Source organism: Mus musculus, chromosome 3, assembly GCF_000001635.26.
Source record: "Mus musculus strain C57BL/6J chromosome 3, GRCm38.p6 C57BL/6J".
NCBI classification, from domain to species: domain Eukaryota; kingdom Metazoa; phylum Chordata; class Mammalia; order Rodentia; family Muridae; genus Mus; species Mus musculus.
Genome location: NC_000069.6, coordinates 90,674,260 through 90,697,182, shown reverse-complemented (window position 1 = coordinate 90,697,182; position 22,923 = coordinate 90,674,260). Strand labels below are relative to the sequence as shown.

Here is a 22,923-nt window from a genome sequence, read left to right as displayed (position 1 = left end):
GAAAGTACCCAAGAGCTGAATGGGTCTGCAACCCTATAGGTGGAACAGCAATATGAACTAATCAGTGCCCCCAGAACTCATGTCTCTAGCTGCATATGTAGCAGAAGATGGCCTAGTTGATCATCATCAGGAAGAGAGGCCCCTTGGTCAAGAAAACTTTATATGTCCCAGTACAGAGGAAAGCCAGGGCCAAGAAGTGGGAGTGAGTTTGTAGGGGAACAGGGCGGTGGGAGGGTATAGGGGACGTTTGGGATAGCATTTGAAATGTAAGTGAAGAAAATATCTAATAAAAAAAGTCAAAAGAAAGAAAGAAAGAAAGTATTCAGCCATAAAGAAGAACAAATTGTACCATTTGTAAGAAAACGAATGGACCTAGGGATTATCATGTTAAACATAATAAACTAGACTCACAAGACAAGCACTACATGTTCTCTCTATATGAAAATTAAGGTTAAAAGAAAAAGAAAATGCAAGCAAAGTAAGGGCTGAGGGTGGAACCCTTGATGCCCAGCCCGCTGCCCCTGCCAGGCTACTAAAGAAACATTGCTTTCTGATGCATGTGTAAAGGGTGACTTAATTAACCCCTGCCCCCAGGAAAGGATGTGAAAAAAGACTATCAGAGAGGTACAAGGAGAAAAGAGGAATAGAGAGATGGGATAAGAAAAGAAAATAGAAGGAAATTTTTTATCAAAATATATTATATGAAAGTCATTGTTCTGTTTAGTTGTTATAGGCTAATAACAATCATTTTTTTTAATCAGCTACCTTCTAGGATATAAGTTCCTAGGGGACATAAATGACAACTGGGAATAGGATTTGGAAGAGTGACACTGAGAACCACTGAAGATAGCTCCCCTCTCAGATGCAAGGGGGAGAATGTAGTAGTAAATACCCTTAAAAAGAACTGGGATGTCTGAGTACAGCCCCTGCTAGGTCACATGCTAGCTAAATGATCTTAAGTCCCCTTCTGAACATAACATTCCTCTCCATTGGGAAAGAGCTACCACCTCTGAGGAGCTTCTTAACACTAATTCCATTCAAGAACGCCATGAGGACCCCCTCACCCTTCCTCAAAGGAGCCAGGAAAACACATGAGAAGGCTCAGACCATAAACTCAGGGGATAGAGCCAGAATGAGATGGCCACAATGATTCGCCTGCCACCCTCTGTATATTACAAGTCAGGACAAGGAAATGAAAGGTATCAAAGATGGCAGGTAGGCTGTCTTGCTTAAGATTTGGGCGGGGAGGGGTTAGGGGGAGGTTGGATGGAAGGGAAGTGAGCCAACTAACCAGTTTCCCCCCAAACAAGCTCCAAGCCCAGGGCTGGGAATTTCACAAAACATCAGAGCTGTGTGAACATTTCCTGCCCCACCCCAGCTCCCTGACTGTCAGAGTTACCACACTGCTCACCTGTGAAGCAATCTTCCCCGAGATAACCATGTATCTAACAAGGAGCTGCCTATAAATACTGGGCTTACACTGCTCTTACCAACATCTGTGACTCTTTAGCCTTGGTAAGTAAGCTTCATTTTCCGTGGAGAGGAGTCTCCCTACTAGATCTTTTGTTCCTTCCCTTGGCCAACTTTCCTCCAAGCCTTCCTCTTGAAGCCCTCCTAGGTTGATCTATTCATTTTATATCTTCCTTCACTTTTTCTAAGAATGTTGTGCTATAAAATATTTTTGTTTTTTGCATTCCATCAATAGTCAAAATTCTGTTTTGTGTATATGTGGAGGGAAGCTGTCTCTCCATTATGTAGCACCCTACCTGTTCTTTTTATTTTGTGCTCCCCTCCTTATCTTGCCTAACAGTGGCCAGAGACTAGGTCAGGGAAGCTTGGTATCCCATTCTTTTATTTGTAACTTTTGTTTCCCCTATTTTCAAAGAAGAGCAAGAAGATGGCCAACAAAGCACCTTCTCAGATGGAGCGCAGCATAACCACCATCATCGACACCTTCCATCAATACTCTAGGAAGGAAGGACACCCTGACACCCTGAGCAAGAAGGAATTCAGACAAATGGTGGAAGCACAGTTGGCAACCTTTATGAAGGTGAGGCTTGGCTTGTGAGAGAAGAGGGTGCAATCTGCAGCAGTCTGAGAACAAATTCTAGCACCGGGGGCAGTAGGGCTCTGCCATTAGAGGCACTCAAAGTTAGCCATGAGTCAGGAAATGGTTCAGTTGAACATCTGCAATGTGTGGTGCCCTATTTGGGGCAGAGGGCTGCAGAGATGATCTAGGAACCCATATCCCAGTGTTGGTGACACATAACTTTAAGAACACAAGGGAATTCAATGACCTAAGAGTTGGGAGGATGGTGAGACAGTTCTGTGGATAGTCTGGGAATGAGTGACTATGATTTATAGATAGATAGATGAAGAAGAAGAGGAAGAAGAAGAAGAAGAAGAAGAAGAAGAAGAAGAAGAAGAAGAAGAAGAAGAAGAAGAAGAAGAAGAAGAAGAAGAAGAAGAGAAGGAGGAGGAGGAGGAAGATAGATAAATGATAGATTGATAGATAGATAGATAGATAGATAGATAGATAGATAGATAGATAGATAGATAGATGATAGACAGAGAGACGAATAGATATACCGACAGATAAATAAATAATAAATAGATAGTAGGAGCCAGGCAGTGGTGGCACACACCTTTAATCCCAGCACTTGGGAGGCAGAGGCACGAGGATTTCTGAGTTCGAGGCCAGCCTGGTCTACAGCGTGAGTTCCAGGACAGCTGGGACTACACAAAGGAACCCTGTCTTGAAAAATCAAAAAAATTAAAATTAAAAAAATTTTAAACAATAAATAGATAGTAGGTAAGGAGAAAGAGAGAGACAGAGAAAGAGCCTTTGAGGGAGTAATACTTTAAATGAAACCTAGTCCCTGGTTAAAGACTCAAGGGATCTTAAAACAATGAGATGACAGGTTCAGTTAGTTCCTGGAGAAGGAAGTTAAAACCCACTACCCTTCAAGATGGGCTTTATTACAATAGAGATCATCAAGACGATGAAGGCCATAGTCCAGCCTTTAGGTAAAAGAACTTTTATATTCATTGTGAGGACATTAAAGAAAGTAGCATGAAGTGAAAGAATAGCAGAGATGGCCACCATGACCAACATGGAAGGGGACAACTAAAAGGAGGGGGGAGAGTGTCTGTGTGTGTGTGTCAGAGTCAGAGTAAGCCTTTATTTTTTATAACTTTTCCGCAGAGAAGTGTCCATAATATGGCTAGCCTCTGTCGGCTGGTCCCCTGCCCAACTTGGGACCAAGGAAAATCAGAGAATTGTCACTATGGGAGGTATTAGGGGCAGAGATATCTCTTAAGTGAGTACATCAGACAAGCAAGATACTGATTCAGGGTAAACAGAGGTTGCACTTGAAGCTATGTTAGAAGATACCTTCTCTGTGACACCCCCCCATGGGCTTTACTTCCTATATTGACATATTCTACCAGAACCATGGAAACAGGAACCTCAAACGTAAGTTACTCATGAACTACTCAGTTTGTGGAAAGGGGTACTGCTTAGCCAGGGTGTCCCAGCAAGTGAGTGCAAGCCTTGCAGCTAGATGATAGTCAGCAACCACATCTTGATCTTTTCACTTTATCTGAGTCTCCATCAACTGTATCACACCCTTTGTGGTCAGCAGAGCAAACTATGCTCTGCCCCTTTAAGACCCCGTGCTGCCTGGTTTCTTGGGTGCCTCCTCAACTAAGTAGACTGAACAAGCTTTAACAACTAGTTGCCTCCCAGAAAACGACTGGGGTGGGGTATGACTGCAAGAGATACTGAGAAGAGTAGGGGAAGAAAAATCCTCCAGGAGGAAAGAAAAAAAAAAAGAGCCAACAACCTGTGTAGTACTGTGCCTCAAATCAAATCCAGATTTATATCTCCTCTCCTCTACTCCCAGGGCCAACGACCTACAAAAATGACCTACCTTTTAGAAGGTGTTTCCATTTCTATTTGTTAAAGTAATTATAAGGATAAACAATGGATATTTCTATATTTATTAATTGCCTGGCCTTTGAGATGGCAAAGTCCTAGTGCCCACGGCAGAGGGCTCTCTGAGGAAAAAATGAAAAGTGTTTAGCAAATGTTTAGCATCTGCTCCATCATGAGCACTCAGTACGTTATTCTTATTCTCAAATCTAACCCTTTGGAGTAGGTTTTCCTGTGCCTTTGCTATCTAGACACTCCCTGTGCTTCAGAGTTCTCTTCCTTAGCCCTAACAGCCTCCTCTATTTCACCCACAGAAAGAGAAGAGAAATGAAGCCCTCATAAATGACATCATGGAGGACCTGGACACAAACCAGGACAATCAGCTGAGCTTTGAGGAGTGTATGATGCTGATGGCAAAGTTGATCTTTGCCTGTCATGAGAAGCTGCATGAGAACAACCCACGTGGGCATGGCCACAGTCATGGCAAAGGCTGTGGGAAGTAATTAAGAGGTCAGCCATGTGACAGCTGCCCAACCAAGTCTAAAGGGAATGGCTTACTCAATGGCCTTTGTTCTGGGAAATGATAAGATAAATAATAAATAAGTCTTTATCCATTCCATCGTTCTTCATGTCCTTTCTGCCTCCTTTCACACATGTCCTTCCCAGGCTCTGAGTGATAAACAGCCCTGCCCTTTTCTGAAGTGTACGCCTTCCGTTCAGTCATAACAAAAAAGAAAAAGAGCCAGCAGCCTGTGTAGTACTGAGCCTCTAAGGCTTACCTCCTTCACCGTGTCTCTATCCTTGACATTAGGCCTCACCACTCAAATCAAAGTACTTTGTCCAGCTTGTCAATATGTCCCTTGTCACTGCAGAAAACAGAAACATGTTGTCCCTTCCCCAGATCCCCAGATCCCTTCCTACCTTACTATGGGATGGTCTTATTTCACAGTGTTCTCTGTGTGTGTGTCTCTCCCTCTGTCCTTCTCTCTCTGTCTCTCTCTGTCTCTCTCTGTCTCTCTCTGTCTCTCTCTGTCTCTCTCTGTCTCTCTGTCTCTCTGTCTCTCTGTCTCTCTCTCTCTCTCTCTCTCTCTCTCACACACACACACACACACACACACACGCTTCCCCTCCTCTTCCCCGACTTCCCTTTCCCTTTACAAAGTCTTCCCAAAATGGACCTAGAGTGTTCCGTGTCTGGGGAGGTCTACTGAGTAAGGATACATGAAGAATGAACACAAACTCTTTTCTGGATTCAAGAGAGCAGACAACTCTCCCAACAGACTTAGAATCCTAAATGTGTGCTGATGGGTCCCTGTGGTTCTCACATGAATGGGAATGGCAGTTACCCTCAAGTCTACTGGCTGTCCCAGAATGATGGAGTGAAAACATTCACTGGCCTAGTAAAAGGGATGAGCTCTCATCCTGGCTCTGCATTTCAAATTCCCTGAGTCCCATAAAGAGCTTAGACTTAGGTCATAGACCCTCTGGAGCCTGAGGAGTCAAACTGTAAGTTACAAGAACCAGATGGTCTCCATAAGGTGGTAGAAACTCTTCCAGTCCCTAGTCAGTGGATAGGAGCTCAGCCCAGCAGGGACATTTGCTACACTTTGTGAGTCTTGTTCCGCCTCCCTCAGAGCTGCTCCCATCTAAGAAACACCAGTGCAGTTGTTACCAGGGTTAGTGCCTGTCTTCATGCAGCCTAAGAAGCCATGCTCAGCCACCTGTCCCATAAACCAATAAACCAATTACAGAGGCAAATTAATCATGAAGAAGCACAAAAATGGGTTTTATTCAATGTTACCACATTGGAGAAAAGACCAAAGAGATCAAGTGACCCCCCCCCCCCAGAGAGCCTATCTCCAGGGCTGACTTAAGCACAGGGCCAGCTGTAGACACCTGGTGGTCCTAGTCGGACTGTTGTCCTGCCCCTCACTGTCTGGCTCCAATCTCTCCTGCAAAGCCACCTGACCAGCCGCCAGCACTCTGTGCAACTTCTTTCCAGGAGACATGTCCTCCTCTGACTGGCAGCAGAGTTCAACCTTTTTCTTCCCCCTTCATGAAATCCCAGGAGGAGCTTCCAATTCTTCAGGGTGCATTGTTTCAATAGTATGGTGGCCAATGCAAAGGGTACAAATGTCTTTTCAGAATATCCTTGTCCTTCCAGGCATACCAGCTATAGCTCTCCTTTCATCTCTCTGACCTCCAGCCATAGAATCCCTTCCAGACTACAAATGGCTATGGTGGGTCTTCCAAGTACCAGATCTTAAACCAGTATCCTCTAAATACACACCCATGTCCTCAGCAGGGTGGAGAGTTACAGAAGCAGACTCCTAGATGAAGACTGGCAATCATCAGTTCTCTAAAGCAAAAGAAAGCGACTAGCCCAAAGTCATATAGTAGTAGAGGTGGTCAAAATTGTGCAGTGGGAAAGGGACTTGGATTCCACCATTTTCTCTGGCTGGAGTCTCCCAGTCGATCTCCAGGGCCAAGCATGAAACAGCAAACCTGCCAAAGTACGATTTCTACTATTTTCCAAAAGTATTGGGTCTGCCTAAATCTGCCCTCTGCCCTACAAGTCTGTGAGTTTTTAAGTATTAAAGGGCTCAAGAACTAACTTGTTGGAAACTTGAGTAACCAATTTTAGAAGGCTTCAACACTTCTCCAGTGCCTAGTTTGTGCCACATCTCTTCTGAATCAACTTGCTTTTGGGAAAGAGATAATGCCTGAGAGCTGGGAGGCTGGGGGATAACAGGGCAGGCAGTGCTTACTGCATCTCTGCCACGACAGCTCATCACAATGTAGCCTAAATACATCTCTGACTGTCTCCCACAGTGAACTAGAGCCCCCAACATTAGAGCCCAAGTCTCTGCCTTACTCTCAGCTTCATTCCCAACATATATAATCAGATCATGAGCAAATCAGGTTCCCAACAAATGGCAACTTATGAATATTCTAAAACTTTTGCTCATGTTCCATGCTGTTTTCTCAGGGGAAGGTGTGAGAAAGGGGGCCAAGGAGAGTGAGATTTAAAGCCAGCAACTGGAAATCTTCTGAATGGTCACCTCGACACTTGAACATCAAAGTAGGGGACAGCACGGCACTCTCATGGAAATATTAAACTCCTCCCCATTTTGTTTCATCAGTCCAGTTCTACTTTAATGGCACGAGCACTGGAAGTTCAAATTTAAAGAAAGAGATGGGAAAACAGAGACTATTGACTATTTGTCTAACCTGCTCCAGCCTCACCCTTGAGTACTTCACTCCATCATCCCTGCTACATGGTTGAACCAATAGTGCCTGCATTTCTAATGCTCAGAACCTTCACTACACTCAGCCCAAGGTGCCTTCTTATGCCTGTCCTAGATTACTTCTAGTTAGTCTCCCATCATGCCTTATGGAACTCCACCCCACAAATACACTCACTCATGCCCCTCTCTTTAGGTGACTCCTAAATATCTATACCCATCCCTTATCTTTTTAGTATACTCCCCTCTTTTTCTGATCTCTCAACACCCACATTAAAACTAAGCATTCATTATCTCTTCCTTAATAAACTAAAACTTTCAAAAACAATAACCCTGGCCTTCTTCAGCTTCTTCATTGTGCCAGCAATGTTCTTCCTGCTCCTTATACCTCTAATGTGTCCCTTAGAATCCATCAGTTTTCAGCCAGTATCTGCCCCCACAAAGGTGTGCCCAGGCATCCACTTCTCAAGCATATCCAGGCTCCCTCCATCAGGCCTACAAAATCCCAAGGCATTTCTGCCGTTACCCTTAAAGTACTGAATTGTAATCTATGATGGTTGCTTTTGCTTTGATTTGACTTGACTTTTCTTGTCACAAGTCTAGGTCTTATGAAGCACAACTATAAACGTGTTTGTTAGAGTGTTTCTAGAGATGTGTGGCATATGAGGAAGTAACTTGCAGGAAAATTTCCAGCCTAAATGTAGGTAACATCATCTATGGATCTGGAGCCTAAATGGAACAGAATTGAAGGAGGAAGACATCCATGTACCTGTACACTCCATTCCTTCTTAGCAACGTGTCTGCCACCCACAGCTATCAGACCTTAGCTTCTTTAGCCTTTCGACGGGTATTCTCCAAGGATCGGACAGGCCTTCAGCATCAAACTGGGACTCCTGAAGCTTCTACCACTTGGGTTAAGTAGCTATCACTTTCTCAGCCTCTCCAATAGCAAGATAGTATTTTTGGACTACCCAGTAGCCTATCATGTAAGTCAATACAACAAACCCTCTTTCATGGTGTATGTCATTCTATTACTCTAGAGGACCCCAATCAGCAGGTCTGACTGAGTTCCTGAAAGTAGGAACTCTAGTGATCTTTTCCACACCCCTCGATTCCCCCACACAGAAAAAAAGTCTTGGTTATGGCTAAAGAAAAAAGGTAGGAATAGCCTAGAGACATGTGAAGCTGGAGGCAGAGGTTCACACACCAAGGAAACAGCCACTGTGGCAAGTGGCTAGCTGGGACAGCTTTGAAGCTACACCAGCTACCAAAAGGCATGGCATAGGACTTTTTATAAATAGCTAAACAGAGACAATCGTGGTGAATTAGCCCCCTTCTCCCCATTAGGGAAAAAAAATGGTCTGTTTAGTAAAAATCTCAGATCCAAATGTGTGAACACAAGTGTTACTTTTTTTAACATAAAGCCACAGCTCATGTCTTAAAAAACAAGGAAAGGATAGCTTATCATGGGGTCATTTTGATAAATGAATCTTCTTATCAGTTCACTTGGCCACTTGTTTTTCAGAATACATTAATTGGACACTTACCAACTGAAAGACACCACACAATACTCCAAGAAGCCACTGCAGTAAGGCTTGGTCAGGAGTTCCAAAGCCTGCAGAGGAGAACCAAGCAGGTCCTTGGGTCATTCTAGCTTAGAAAGAGGAAAGTAAGGGTTATGATACTAGGTGAGACTTTGAGGCTGAAATTTACCCTTTTGTAGGGCTGTCTCCACAGAAAGGAGATGGCTTTTCTTCAATATCAGATTCTGCTGATACACCTACCACTATCCTTAAAATACTAAAATGCAATCTGAGTTAGTTGGCCTTAGCTGGTGAAGTGCACTTGAATGTATCTGAGGACTGTTTGGTTCCATTTTCACTTTTCCTTTTTCCAACCTTCTTTCTTTAAAAACAAACAAACAACAACAACAAAATCGATATCTTGGTATGTAACCCAGTCAAGCCTCAAACTTGCTGAGTTCCCCCTGCCTTTGCTTTCTGAGCACTGGGAATTACCCCTGAAAGCCACCAAGCCTATTTAGGAAGAGGATAGACCAAACTGCATTGAAACTAAGAGCTGTAGACATCTCAGAACAGACACAAAAAATGCCAGATAGGGGGCCTAGGAATTCACTTTTCACTTGGGAGAGCAAAGGGCAGAGTAGAAAAGGATGCAGGAAATTCTATCATCATATTTGTGCTTTGTACAAATCAACCAGAGGTTTATGGAATAGGCTAGGGGTTTAAAGAGGCCACAGGTACATAACCAGTTAGGAGGTGATGGCAATGGTACCATAGTCCAGGTGAGAACTTAATAGACCTGTTGTGGTGTCAACAGTGCCTGTTAGGTCAGAATATAAAATGTGCCTCAATTAGATGAGGCAACCTGAAGCTCCTATTGTAATGAGCCTGACAGGAATGAAGATATTGGGAAAAGAGACTTGTGTCTCACAGACTACTGAATCAGTGCACCAGACAAAAATGGGAATTTTCCCACACTGGGAGAAGGAAAAGCTCCCAGCCACAGCGGTACTTTAGAAGAGATTTCCCACAATTCTAACACTTTGTCAAACTACCTTACAGGACGAGATTGAAGCAGGACCACATTTCAACCTGTGCTTCTGAGATGTAGACATACATGACCCTTCACATTTCAATCTCACTTCAGGGCCCCAGAAGATGGACTTGGGTGTTCACTAGAGCCCCTTATTCCTCTTTGCACTGTGACCATATCAAACAAATCCCCTCTGTCTGCTTTCCAACATCAAGTTTACCTTTTTGATTGGCTTAAAGAGCATGGGTTGCAGGACCCAGCTTCGGCTCAGATTGTAACCACTAAGTTTGATTCACAGGCATAAATAAATTTCTGTAATTGTGTACTGTTTGCCAAGACCTTGCTAGGAAGAGGCCCCTGTTTTAAGCAGTTCAGTGAGGCAATCTTACACAACCTCAGGACCCAACCTCAGAGTTCTCCTCACCCCACCTCCCCGAGTTCCCTAAAATTTGTATTTTAGAAAGTACTGCATTATGAATTTTGACATTCCAATTACCAAGAGAATAGCATGAATGATGCAATTGTTGCTCAAGCTTCTTGGGCTCATGCTTTGCTCAAGACCAGGTAAATTTCCCAGCTGTATTAGAGGCAGGTCTTCAAGAGACCAAGAAATGGACCCCAGGAGAGAAACCACAAGCCTCTTGCAAGTTTTCTCACTTTCTATTGTGAGTTCTCCATAACTTGCCTTCATAACTTGAAATAGCAGGTGCAGACCTTAGAGTGGAGCTCAGAAAACAGAAGAGCACGGGAAGGAACAATAGAGGTTCAGGATCCCCATGGTCCATAGCCTAAGGCAGCCACACCTTAGTGTTAGTCTCTTTCTCTTCTCTCCTCTTCTCTTCTTCTTTTTCCTATTCCTCCTCCTCTTCTTCCTCCTCTTCCTCCTCCTCTTCCTCCTCCCCTTCCTCCTCCTCCTCCTTGAATTGCTCCTCTCTTTCTCCCTCTATCTTCTCTTGTTTTTCTTGGAGCACTTTCTCACTTAGAGCTTTCTGACCTCCAATACTCCCTATTGAAATGCATCCCTACACTGTTAGGGTGCTGATGTAGGGGTTTTGCAAAGTAATTGTGAGTATATCTAACCATGAAGAAGTCTCCTCATAATATAAGAAGGGGCAAATCACCAGAGGGAAAGACAGTTGTTTGTCACTTAAAAGTTTTGGATGATTTACTACTGTGCAAACATCAAAGGATGTTTGATTTAGAAGAAATTCAAAGTAATAGAATTGATGCTATTTAAGATTTACCAATAGATTTTTCTTAGATTATCATACAATGTAGAATTTAGCTAAAGGAATGATGCCTCCAAAATACCCCAAACATAAATAGAATGCCTGCCAGGCCTGTGAGAGCTAAGCAAAATTCACAGAGCTAGGATGGGAACCTTTGTTCACCAAGATTGAGCAGCCATTAGACCTATCCCCTAATAACACACCACAGACAGGCAGCTCAGGGGGCATCGAAGGTCACAACCACCATCAGGTCCTGCTCTGCCATTTAGTTCCCTGTTCACTCTTATCAAGAAAAGCATAATTCTGACAGGTAAGCAAGATGATCCTGGCTAAAAACTATTGGAAAAGAACAACACTGGTGTGCTTAAGAAATAATTCTGGCAACAGCTTTGCTGTGTAAATTTCTCATCTGTCCAAGTGGCCAGACTTGTAGTCTCCTGTGCATATTTAAATTGTAACCTGGGGCTGGGACCTAATGGAGACTTAAGGATGACAATGCATGTAAAAGGCATAACCATAAGGTGTGTATGTTAGTAAAATCTTCTGTTCAAGGTTGGCTTTTCCTTGGGCATTAGCCACAGTCAGCAGTGATTTAGTTGCTTATTTGTTTCTAAATAGCTTTTCCTTTATTAAGACCTAAGTGTAAGAATGATTTCTCACCACAAAGGCAGGTTACATGCTTACACAGCGCTAGGTGGTACAGGTCAGTCCCCTGACTATGACCTCATTTTGCAGTTGAGAAACTTTCCACACATGAAATGTATGCAGCTATTGCTGGTAAAATACTATTATTTTTCAGTGAACATTTTTTTATCTTTTTCTAATTTTTTTTTATTATTTTACATGTCTGAGTGTTTTTCCTGCAAATATACCTGTATACCACATATGTACCTGGTGCTGTTGAACACCAGAAGAAGGCATCTGAAACTGGAGCTACAGATGGTTGTGAGCTGCCATGTGGGTACTACGAGCCAAACCTGTGTCCTCTGGAACAGCCAGAGCTCTTAACCACTGAGTTATCTCTCCAGCCTCTCAGTAAACCATTTTTATAAATAGGAGGAGCACACTTTTGTTGGGAGCCGCCCTCACATTCGCCGTTGCAAGATGGCGCTGACATCCTGTGTTCTAAGTGGTAAACAAATAATCTGCGCATGTGCCAAGGGTAGTTCTCCACCCCATGTGCTCTGCCTTCCCCGTGACGACAACTCGGCCGATGGGCTGCAGCCAATCAGGGAGCGACACGTCCTAGGCGGAGGATAATTCTCCTTAAAAAGGGACGGGGTTTCGCCACTCTCTCTCTTGCTCTGGCTCTTGCGCTCTTGCTCCTGAAGATGTAAGCAATAAAGCTCTTGCTCTTTCTCTCTTGCTCTTGCTCTCTTGCGCTCTGGCTCCTAAAGATGTAAGCAATAGAGCTCTTGCTCTCTTGCTCTCTGGCTCCTGAAGATGTAAGCAATAAAGCTTTGCCGCAGAAGATTCCGGTTTGTTGCGTCTTTCCTGGCCGGTCGCGAACGCGTGTAAGACACTTTAAACTAGTGAGCAACAATAAATGCATAAACCAGTAACATGGTCATTTGTTAAAATTACCAAGCATTATGTACAGTATATAGGTGACTGTTTTGTCTTCTACATGACTGACATTGTGGTGATTCTTTTTATACCAGTGTCACCAGAAGCATACAAATGAGACCTTGTACCTTATGCACATTACTCGTCACTAAACAATGAATATTTAGCTCCATCATAATCTTATGGGACCACTGTCCTATATGCTATCTGCCATTGACTAGACATCATTATGACTATTCTTGAAAGACTTAGGAGAAGTGGGGTTTTCATAATGACTGCTGGTGACTAGAGAGCAGCCCAGGTTTGCAGGATCTTCTGAGATTTGAGTCACTTGCCGATCATCTCCCACACTCCACAGTACTAACCAAAAGCATCTTTCCTGTATTCAGTATCAGCTGTTACTTCTTTCTGCCAGAGAATAGTGACTCCATTAAAAGAAACTTAACACTCATTGGTTATTCACGCATTCTACAGAGTCACTAAATAGCCACTGATGCAAGATGCTGCTAATGACATTGACGTCAGCAAAGCACATAAGATCCCTGTTCTCTTAGATCTTGCATCATGGGGAGAGTAAAATATCACACAGTGAGAAATATGTACCCTAGACCATCTCAGAAGGTTACAATACCTGCTAAGAAAATAAAGGAGGAAAACATGTTCAAATTACTGCTAGGCAAGACCCACTAAGGAGAAAAGAATTATCATGAACCTTCAGTAAAATCCTGACTGTCTCCATGAGAATGTATTGGGTTGGAAAATGCTTGAAGGGGCTTTCTCAGGCAGATGAAATGATAATTTTTGTGTGGTGCTTCATGAAAGGCAAATTTGGGGATTCCAGAGTAGAGGCGTGGAAGGCACTTAGAAATCTGTTACAGAGGCTCTCTGAGCCTGATCATGGGTCAAACACTACTAGACCCATACCAAACGCTGCTAGAAACCCTTCAACTAATGGAGGGCTGGGGGATGGCAGACAGCTAAAAAGGGATTCTCAACCCTAGCTTATGGGCAAGACATAAGAACGACTGGGTGGCAAACACAAGATGGCCTGGGAACACAGAAGAGGAACATTGCTTCCATCTTCTTGACTGGGATGGGCAAGGTGAAGAAAGGGTTCCTCAGATTGAGTTCTGGAAGGACAGGAGCATCATTTCTGTATTCCCAGTGCCATGCTAGACAATGTGAGAAATCAGAGCCTTCTAATTTCAATAGTCGAGCTTGCTTGCTTTCAACTGTGAAGGCTTCTTGTATTGGCCAAGTCAAAATTATGTGGGCCCCAAGCATTCTCATATCAGGGGGCCTGTGGCAACTGTTTCTCTGACTCTAGATCCTTTTGCTGACTCCCAGGGCTTTGTTATTACTGGTCAGCTTGGCTTATGGTATACAAAAACCTGCCTAAAACATCCCCCTGAAGGGACAAGAGATTAAATAGTTAGCACTGAGAACTGTATGAGTGGCATTGCAATAGCTGATCGACCTCACTCCAGAAGTGCTAGGTTCAGAGATGGACTGTGACTTAACTTTCAGCACTCTCTGATTGCAAAGAGGCCACCTACAGTCACAAGCCTGTGGAACATCAGCCACTAACCAAAGTAAAGGCACTTATTCCTCAACACCCAAATGTGAATTCTGGGAAGAAGCAAGTATTACTGATAGACACTAGGCAAGGAACTTTTCATATGGCTTTAGGTGAAAAAATCTCTTTAATTCATTCTGAAATGATTTAAGGAGCGTGCCAAGAACAACTTCCAATCTGAGGCTCTGATTCAGCAATGGCTGCCCAGGTTTTACTTACCCATGTCTCACAGTCAGAAGCCTCACATATTTCCACTCACCTACACCCAACTTCCCCAAAAGGTTTCAGACATAAGACTGGATCCAGCTTACATGTTCAGCTCCACCCTTGCTTACTAGCAAAGGCCAAGACAGCAAGTCTCACTGCTGGGAAGTTAAGAACAAGGTGAGGCATTTGCTGAATGTTTATGACAATAAAAAATGATGACATCGAAAACATTCAGAGTGAACTTGTAATCCTGGAAGGGCAGAAACTTCAGCTGAAAACTAAGGAAATCTAAATGAAAGGAATTCTTACAATAATGTATCAGTGGTGATTGGTCAACTTTAACAAGCATAATAGATGTTAAATCACACAAGAAACCAAGCACGGGTGTGTGGGAACTGTCTACGGTGCCTTCTCAATTTTTTTATAAATCGGCAAGAATCCCCTTTTGTTAAGAAGTAAAGAGGTCTGGGGCAATTACAACACACCAGACACCACCTTGCAAAAATGCTTTGAGGCAGCCTTGGGGGCTGGGGGCGGTCAGATGACTATTTCACAACGAGGAATGGGTTTAGAGAAGTGAAGTAACTTTTCTGTTTTCTAACTCACCTGTCTCCAAACCCTTTGCTGTTATAAAACTCCCTAAGATCAGGAAACGTTTTTATTTCAGAAAATAAAACCTTCTCAACCTTTTCTTAAAAACGATTTTTGTAAGACGCGTTCTTCTGTCAGGTCCAACCTCTGGTTTTCACCTTGTCTTTACAGTTAATTCCCTATTTTACTTTTAAAACCCCTTTCCTCCTAGACAGGCTTGAGTCGTTGCTCTCTTGCCCACTGGAGATATATAACAAACTCTCGGGCTCTGGTTTACAGCTCTGATAGGTTTTATTTTAGATGTATAAGTTGTTGGCTCCTGAATTCAGTCATATTTCTTCTGGCTGCCTGTTCTAAATCTTTAGAATATGTTCCTGTAAGCTACACTTTGTGAATCAAATGGCACGCATGATTGTGCATTTTGTACATACCTAATTTGATTTAAAAAAAAATATCCTTCTAAGATATCTGTTTTCAGGTCAGAAAATGAGGAAATGTAATTGTGTGACACTCTGAAATATTTTTAAACTGCAAATGAAATTGACTTAACAAAAAAAAAAGTCTATACTCAGGGTCACAGTGTGAAAAGTCCTAGGCTAAGTTCAAGAACAAACTGGCACCAACAGCTGCCCTCTGAGACTTTAGAACTGAACCTTTCATGCACATTTCTCAGCAGTAACACTAAAGTCACTGTGGTGAAGCAGAGCATGGTACAAAGAGCTGCATGGCTCCATTCTGGGGGCAGGGGTACTCAACAAGGTATATGCCCTGTCAATGAGAAGCCATGAGAAAGTAGCTGGGACTAGCTTGCAGCTAGATATTTATGGGGCACCTCTGAAGCTCTGGCTATTTTGCCACTTATAGGAGGCCAGTAAGGCAGGACACTCACACAGGTTTAAGCAGAGTTTAAACAGACAACAGAAAACTAAAATGTGTGGCAAGCCAGTCCCTCAGAACCACCCAAAGCAGATGGAGTTTCATCTATATGTGCCCCCATGATGCAAAGGAACTGAGAGTCTCCAAAAGAACTCCTTGGGTTATATACCAAGGTCAATGAGATCACTGGGTCAGCCAAAGCCATGTGGGACCAATCCCTCAACTCATAGAAAGCAACCTAAGTCCATGTGCCTTCATATTTCCCTAGATCTGATGACCAAGGTTTGTCTCTCAGATCCACAATACACAGGGACTGACACTGTATCACTGTGGAACCAAAGCCAGAATACAACTCACTAGACCAGGAAGATCCTACAACAGACAGGATGATTGGGTCTGAAGCAATGACTCCTTCCAAAATCCCATATATCCAGGAAGGAGAAACTACTACAAAAAGCCAAAGGGGCCCTTTAAGCAGTCCCATTGCTTGCAACTAATAGGGGTCCCCTTTCAAGGTTTCTCCTACTGTTTCTCTACAATACGTGAGAAGTTTACCTATGTACAGCAGGGGGTGTTATAGTAACAAAATGTGACACTCTTCTGCATGAGAGAATCAGAGTTTTCAATAGACCAGGTGGTAGTGTAGATATCCCACTAGGGTCAGTGATAGGTTGGATACTGCTTTCCCAGGGCATATGTGACTATTCCAGATATGATGACACATACAGCAGAATATAGTCATCTGTTGGATTGTGTTCCTGGAAGGATGTTTCAAGCAACCATGTGATGTCAGACGATCTGCCTGACAAATCATTTCAGACAAATGCCTCCTGATGCAAAAATCCCAAGAAACATGTTCTACCTGGGTGTGACAAGCACCCTACAAAGGAATTTATAAGCCAATCCAGTGTTTGTAACTTCAGCCAGGGAAAGCTTGTTTGTAAGAGTCTCTAGTCCAAAGCCATGAATTGGGTAGTGGGTTAAAACTACAAAATATACTTACCTTGCACACCATGGGGATGTGTAAAACCTGTCTAACTTTATGTTTGGGTTTCAGGTAAACTGTACTGAGCTGTCCTTCTTCAATCAGGTTGTAGGATTTGCATCAAACTAATGGTAGGCTGCATGTATGCTGTTGGAGTCTGGGGTGGGGTACTCCAAATGGAGAAAGCTGAGCCAACAATATTTCAGAGCACAGGAAAGACTAGAAGAAAGGTTTGTACATCTGAGGAAGAATAGGGAAATCCCCAAGAACTTAGGGAAATCAAAATGCCAATTTCCTTATTCCGTGTGCGGGAAATTATCCTTGTCTGGAGGATTTCTCACACCAGGAAAGAGTCACCAGGACTTCAGGTCCTGAGGCATCTTGGGTGGAGGCCTGGGCAGAAAAAAAGAGCCTCAGAGACAAGTTCACTGACACCTGCCTGGCACCCTGTGCAGCAGAGGCACTAAAGGGAGAAGATAGGAAAAGGTTAGAGAAGCAAGCATGGAGAGGAGGGAAGCTAGGCCCTGTCCACTCACTAAAATCTAGTGACTAGAAGAAAATAAGCTAGCAGAGAGCACTACACACATTAAGCAGCCTCTTCCACCTGTGGTGAACCTGGGTCTGGTCTGTACTCTGCACTTGGTAGACCAGTTAACAGGTTTTCAAGTTTCTTTACCTCTCTGGATCTCTTCATAAGCAAAATGAAAATCAGGATTCATTCTCTCACAAGGTTGTTATGAGAAATACATGAAATACATTACCACGGTATCTCAAGCAAAAGTGAAAACTTACCAATAAGCATGGGAGGCCTGTGTCAAAATTGTTGTTTAATTCTTAAGTAAAAGAATCATCAAATATTTTCTCCTAAAAGAGTGGCTGGAAGAATATTCAAAGTAAGTAAGGACAAAAAAAAACAAATATCTAAGGTTCTTAAGTGACTCTCCAAGCTTTAAACAAGATGAAGGCCATCACAGTCTGAGGTTCATCATCTTGACCAATACTCTGCTTTGTCCAACAGATAGAAAGCAAGCCCTTATCTGCTGAAACTTTGTAATCAGACACACTTTGCAGTCCACTTTTCTCAAGTATCAAACAATAACAAGGAACAAGACCTACTTTCTTCTAAATAGATGACAGTAAGAAATAAGGAGTCACCATTTGTCTTTTCTCGGGTTGGAAATTATTTTCTTTTTCACACTGCCTCACAGTTGGATCCCAATAAGTCCCAGATTGCCTGGCCCTCTTTAACCATTTGAATTTGGAGGTCAGCAGGTGGGATAAGGTCTGGACCAATATGGTTTCTCCCCCAAGAAGAATGTGTACAGAATCTCCCACTAGACTACCCGCTGTGCTCAGCTGCTTGAGACTTATGGTCCAGTTCCAGACCCTCTCTATGCCCTTTTGGACCATTACAATCAGGAAGATCTTGGCTGAACTCAGCCTTGGGTAGAGAACCTGGATAGACAGGAAAATTGCAAGCCCCGGAAATCTCAGTGGCTGGAGGTTTCTCTGTGGCTCAAGTGTTGCATGAGGTTTCCTGCTGAGCCACTTATCCTCAACTTCCCACTGCATTGTTCTTCTTCCGACTCTGAGGAAACAGGAAACCAAATCACCTTGCACCAGACCACAGTTCCTATCTGACTCTGCCCGTTGGTTCCTATGATGGACACAGTGTTGTCTGTAGTGATAATCCCAGACCACTCCTTCATGGAGCATCAAGGACCTGTCTCTCTCACCTCATTTTTCCCTGCCCAAGCATGAGCTTGGAATCAGTTGTTGGTAACTTGGTAATCTAATTCTTCACAATTGGGGCCCCATTCATAGGGCAATATGGTCCACCTTCCTTAGAGTTCATCTGGGTGAGCTCAGAGAAAGCATAACTCACTAGAATTTCAACTAAAGGTAAGCATTACTAAGAATACATATCCTCCAAAAATCTGGTGACAGCAAGTTCAACAGAGAATTTTAGGAGGAATCCAAACTGCTGAGACATGTCCTCCCAGTCCGAGAGGGAGAGAGAGAGAGAGAGAGAGAGAGAGAGAGAGAGAGAGAGAGAGAGAGAGACCACCAGGACCACCACCACCCAAGTCAAGTAGATAGCTGAGAGGCATAAACAGGCTGCTCTCTTCTGTGCGTTTGGAGCTGTTTTCCATATACCATACTCTCTCAGTATTGAATGAGGTGAGGATGTGGCTTGGTAAATCCAGAAGCTCTCCGATCTTTTCCCTAGGTCACTTTGACATCAGCTGCTCACTTTTGAATTGTGAGTTAGAAAAACGTTAGCAAACAGAAGTCCATCTCCAAGCTGAATTATCCTTGTCTCTGTATTGCACAATGCGTTCCATGCTCCTGCCTTAGGAGGGGGATGAAAGAAGATATCCCTCCGTAAAACTGAAGAAAGCGCTTTACTCACTTCCCTGTTAGGTTTTAGGGAGAGAGTAAAGAGAAGGTTGGGAGAAAGGTAATTGACTCCGCCTTTAGGAAAGGTGTTTATTAATGCCAATAGCATAGAAGAGAGCTGAAGAAAAATCTTAGCTCCCCACCACCACAGAACAAAGCGAGGCGTGTTCTTTTATGTCCTAAGGAGAAGGAGGTGGTAGAGAGTGGTCAAGTCCCTTTGTATGACCAAAATACATTAAAACAACCTATCCACCCTGTGATTTGGGCTAACACTAAGTGCCTAAAAGGTCCAGAGCACATCTGAGAGTAAATGGGCCCTCAAAGCAATGGGCCTGGTTAATATGTGGCACATGGGATGTATAGGACTGGTTAATGCACAATAGTGAGGCATGATAGTCACACTGCCTCTGACATTGGACATTAGGGAGGCTGGTTGTGTTCTTGTCAGTTCCTTTGTTCAGGAACTTAAGGCCTGTTTCTCTATATATGTGACACACATTCCTATTTCCTATTCTGTGACTATATTCCATACCTACTTAGGCCCAATCTTTTAGCAGACTGGCTGTCCACTGGCTGTACAAATATGTTGCTGATAGTCACCTGACGATTGACTGAAACGTTGCTAAATAAAAAGGTGCCACTGTTTCCTCTACATTTGCATTTAGAGTCTACTACAAACATTAACTCTAATGCACAAAAATGAGCCATCCTACTAGGAGCGAGTTAAATATCTGACAGCATTTTATTTGCCTTTAGGGAATTACATATCCTTGTGTATTCCTGTGTCATTAGTCTCTCTTCTCCTTCTCTTGGACATGAAACACATCCATATTCTCCAAAGAATACTCACTCTGACCACCGCAAAGTCAGCTCCTTTCTTCAGCTCAGCTTAGGGATCCAAGGCACAGTAGCTATCCAAGCAAGGGAACAATTGTCCAAGCAATCATACAGTGGCTAGGATACAGACTTCAAGATGCTGTTCACCTCCCAGATCAGGACACCTTAAGCTTCCAGAGCAAGATCATGAAGGGCTGTGGGCAGCAGGTAGACACTGATCCTACCCTTGGAAACACAGGTTCTTCCCAAAGGCTCTAACCACCTATCCAAAATACAGCCCACAGCCGTAATCCACATGCACTACAGAAATCCAACAGCTAGGGTTACTGTTCGCAAACTTTTGAAGGCTTAGACACTTTGTTTAAAATTATTGTTACCATGAGAGTGTGTGGCTGTGTGTGCCACTGTATGCCTGTAGAAGACAACTCAAGGAATCTGTTCTCTCCTTCCACCTTAATGAGTTCTGAGGATCCAACTCAGGTTTTCATGTTTGATGCAGATCCATCTTTGACACTTTTGAGAATGTGGTGACTGCTATGGAGGAACATTATACTCCCATGTATTCCAAATGCAGCATTTCTCTTCAGTTCAACTTCTGAGATACCGTCAAGTATACCATAGACTCTGGCCAAGTCAACAACCCTGGTTTAATGATCATAGTAACAGTTCTCTATCTTCAGCATCACTAACGCACAAATAAGAACAATGCAAAGTTTCCCAAGCCACAGATCAGAAATCCAGACCAAGGGGTCATCTGATCAAGTGCTTGCTGTACAAGTCTGACAACTCAGGTTCAATTTCTGGAACTCATGTAAAGGTGGAAGATGGAAAGGAGACAAAGTTGACCTGTGACCTATATGTATGTTATCATACATACACACACAAATGGTGACCAAAATAATTAATAATAATTTATATTTTTAGTCTTTCCTAACCCCAAGGCTTGACCTTGGTCCTATACCCTGTGTGCCAGCCCAGTTTGGTCAGATTACCTGACATTAACTTACCTGAACCATCTCCAGACCGGAAGTAGGTTACTCATTCTGTGGGCAGGTACAGTCTGGTGACTTTCTCAAACCCTAGGCTTCCTGCACCCTCTCCAATCTCAAGACCTACTTCAGGTCACACTGCACATCACCCTAGTCTGATCAGTCTCATCTACACCATCCCAAACTCCAGGCCTTGATTTAGTTGCACATTGCCCTAGCCTGGAAGAAACAATCAGTCAACTAGAAAGGAAGCCTATGAAATAGAGAAGAACTTTTGCCGGCTATATATCTGATAGTGGATTAATATCCAAAATATAGAAAGAATTAAGAAAACAAATGACCCAATTTTTAAAATGGGCTATGGATCTAAACAAATTATTTTCAAAAAAAATTAAAATGGCTAAGAAATATCTCAAAAAGTGTTTGACATCCTTAACAATTAGGGAAAATGCAAATTAAAACAACTTTGAGATTTCCTCTTACCCTAGTCAGAATGGCAAAGATAAACAAAACAGCTTACAACAAAAGCTGGTGAGGATGTGAGGAAAAGGGAATGCTCCTTCACTGTTGGTGGGAGTACAAACTGGTGCATCATTATAGAAAACAGAGTGGGTAGTTTTCACAAAGCTCAAAGGAGATCTACCATGTAGCCCAGCTACACGACTGTAGGTGGGGAAAGGGGTCCCTGAAGGCTTTCTGGATGGCAGCAAAATGATACATAAAGAGACAAAAATGAAACTCGGCTCATTCCAATTTAGGTAACTGGTGATGGGCCAAAACTTCTAGAGACTGATCTCAGCTTATTTATTTTTGACATATTTAGGCACAGCTCAATTTTAGAAAAAGATTTTCTGATGACAATTAACTCAGTCCCATGAGTACAACAAAGCTTAAGACATGTCTTCATTGAAGCGCTTTGAAAAATCCACATGACTTCTGTAAAGATGGATTCTGCTGACTTAGAAAAATGTTCAACGTAAAGGTCTAAGGAGGATGGCTGATGTAAACACAATGTCTGTAGGAGCCAGGATTTTCTTTTGTAAAGTACCAATGACATCTCTCAAAAGGATGAATTTTATGGCCTACCATAATGTTCAAGATTTTGCAAGTCAAGAGGGTGAAAGTCTGGGATAAGCAAAACATGAAGGAGATATGGACAAAGACTGATTCATCAGAGAACAAAGAATTACCAGGTTGTAAACTACATTCCCAGAATTTCAGGAGGAAGGCAGGTTAAAACCTCTCCTTCCTTTGAAGAATGCCTGTGTATTTAACTGGCTTCTCCAGTGCTTATCTATATGCACAAGGACTTTTTATCATCTACGTACTACTCCTTAGTTTGTGCCCAAAGGACTCCACATCCTACCCAGCATCTACTTGCTCAGCCATGTTCATTTCTATTCTAATCACAATAGCTAAAAAATGGAAACTACCTAAATATCCTTTAACTGATGAATAGATGATGAAAATGTGCTATATACACACTATGGAAAACTATTCAGCTGTAAAGAACGACCAAGTTCACAGGTAAATGCATGTAACTAGAAACTATTATGTTGAGTGAAGAGGCCCACACCCCGAAAGTCAAATGCCACATGCTCTCTCATTTATGGTACCTAGCCCTGAATTTTCCAGTGTGAGTGCATAACCTGAAGTAACCTAAAAAAACAGGAACTATAAGTAGTCAACAAAGTTATTTCACCTGAAATGATAATGATCTCCACAAAAGGCAAAGCTAACTGAAGCCCCTCCTATGCAGGCTAGTTTTGCGTCAACTTCACACAAACTAGAGTCATCTGGGGGGAAAGGAGCCACAGTTTAAAAATACCCCTACCAAATTGTCCTATGGGCAATCTTGTGGGCCATTTTCTTGATTGGTAATTGATGTGGGCAGGCACAGCTCACTAGGTGCTATCCCTGGGCTGGTGATCT

General features: G+C 43.0%; 1 protein-coding gene across 2 annotated transcripts; it reads left to right on the top strand.

Moving 5' to 3' along the window:
• Positions 1-1,461: 1,461 nt before the first annotated feature.
• S100a9 (S100 calcium binding protein A9 (calgranulin B)) lies at positions 1,462-4,553 on the top strand. Of its 2 annotated transcripts, none has more exons than NM_009114.3 (3): positions 1,462-1,515; positions 1,889-2,050; positions 4,249-4,553. In NM_009114.3, exons 2-3 carry the CDS (start codon positions 1,898-1,900, stop codon positions 4,435-4,437), a joined length of 342 nt encoding a protein of 113 aa, NP_033140.1. In that variant the 5' UTR covers positions 1,462-1,515; positions 1,889-1,897; the 3' UTR covers positions 4,438-4,553. The 2 variants fall into 2 exon arrangements, with proteins under 2 accessions (NP_033140.1, NP_001268781.1); NM_001281852.1 differs by having other exon boundaries at positions 1,886-2,050.
• The last annotated feature ends 18,370 nt before the right edge of the window (positions 4,554-22,923 follow it).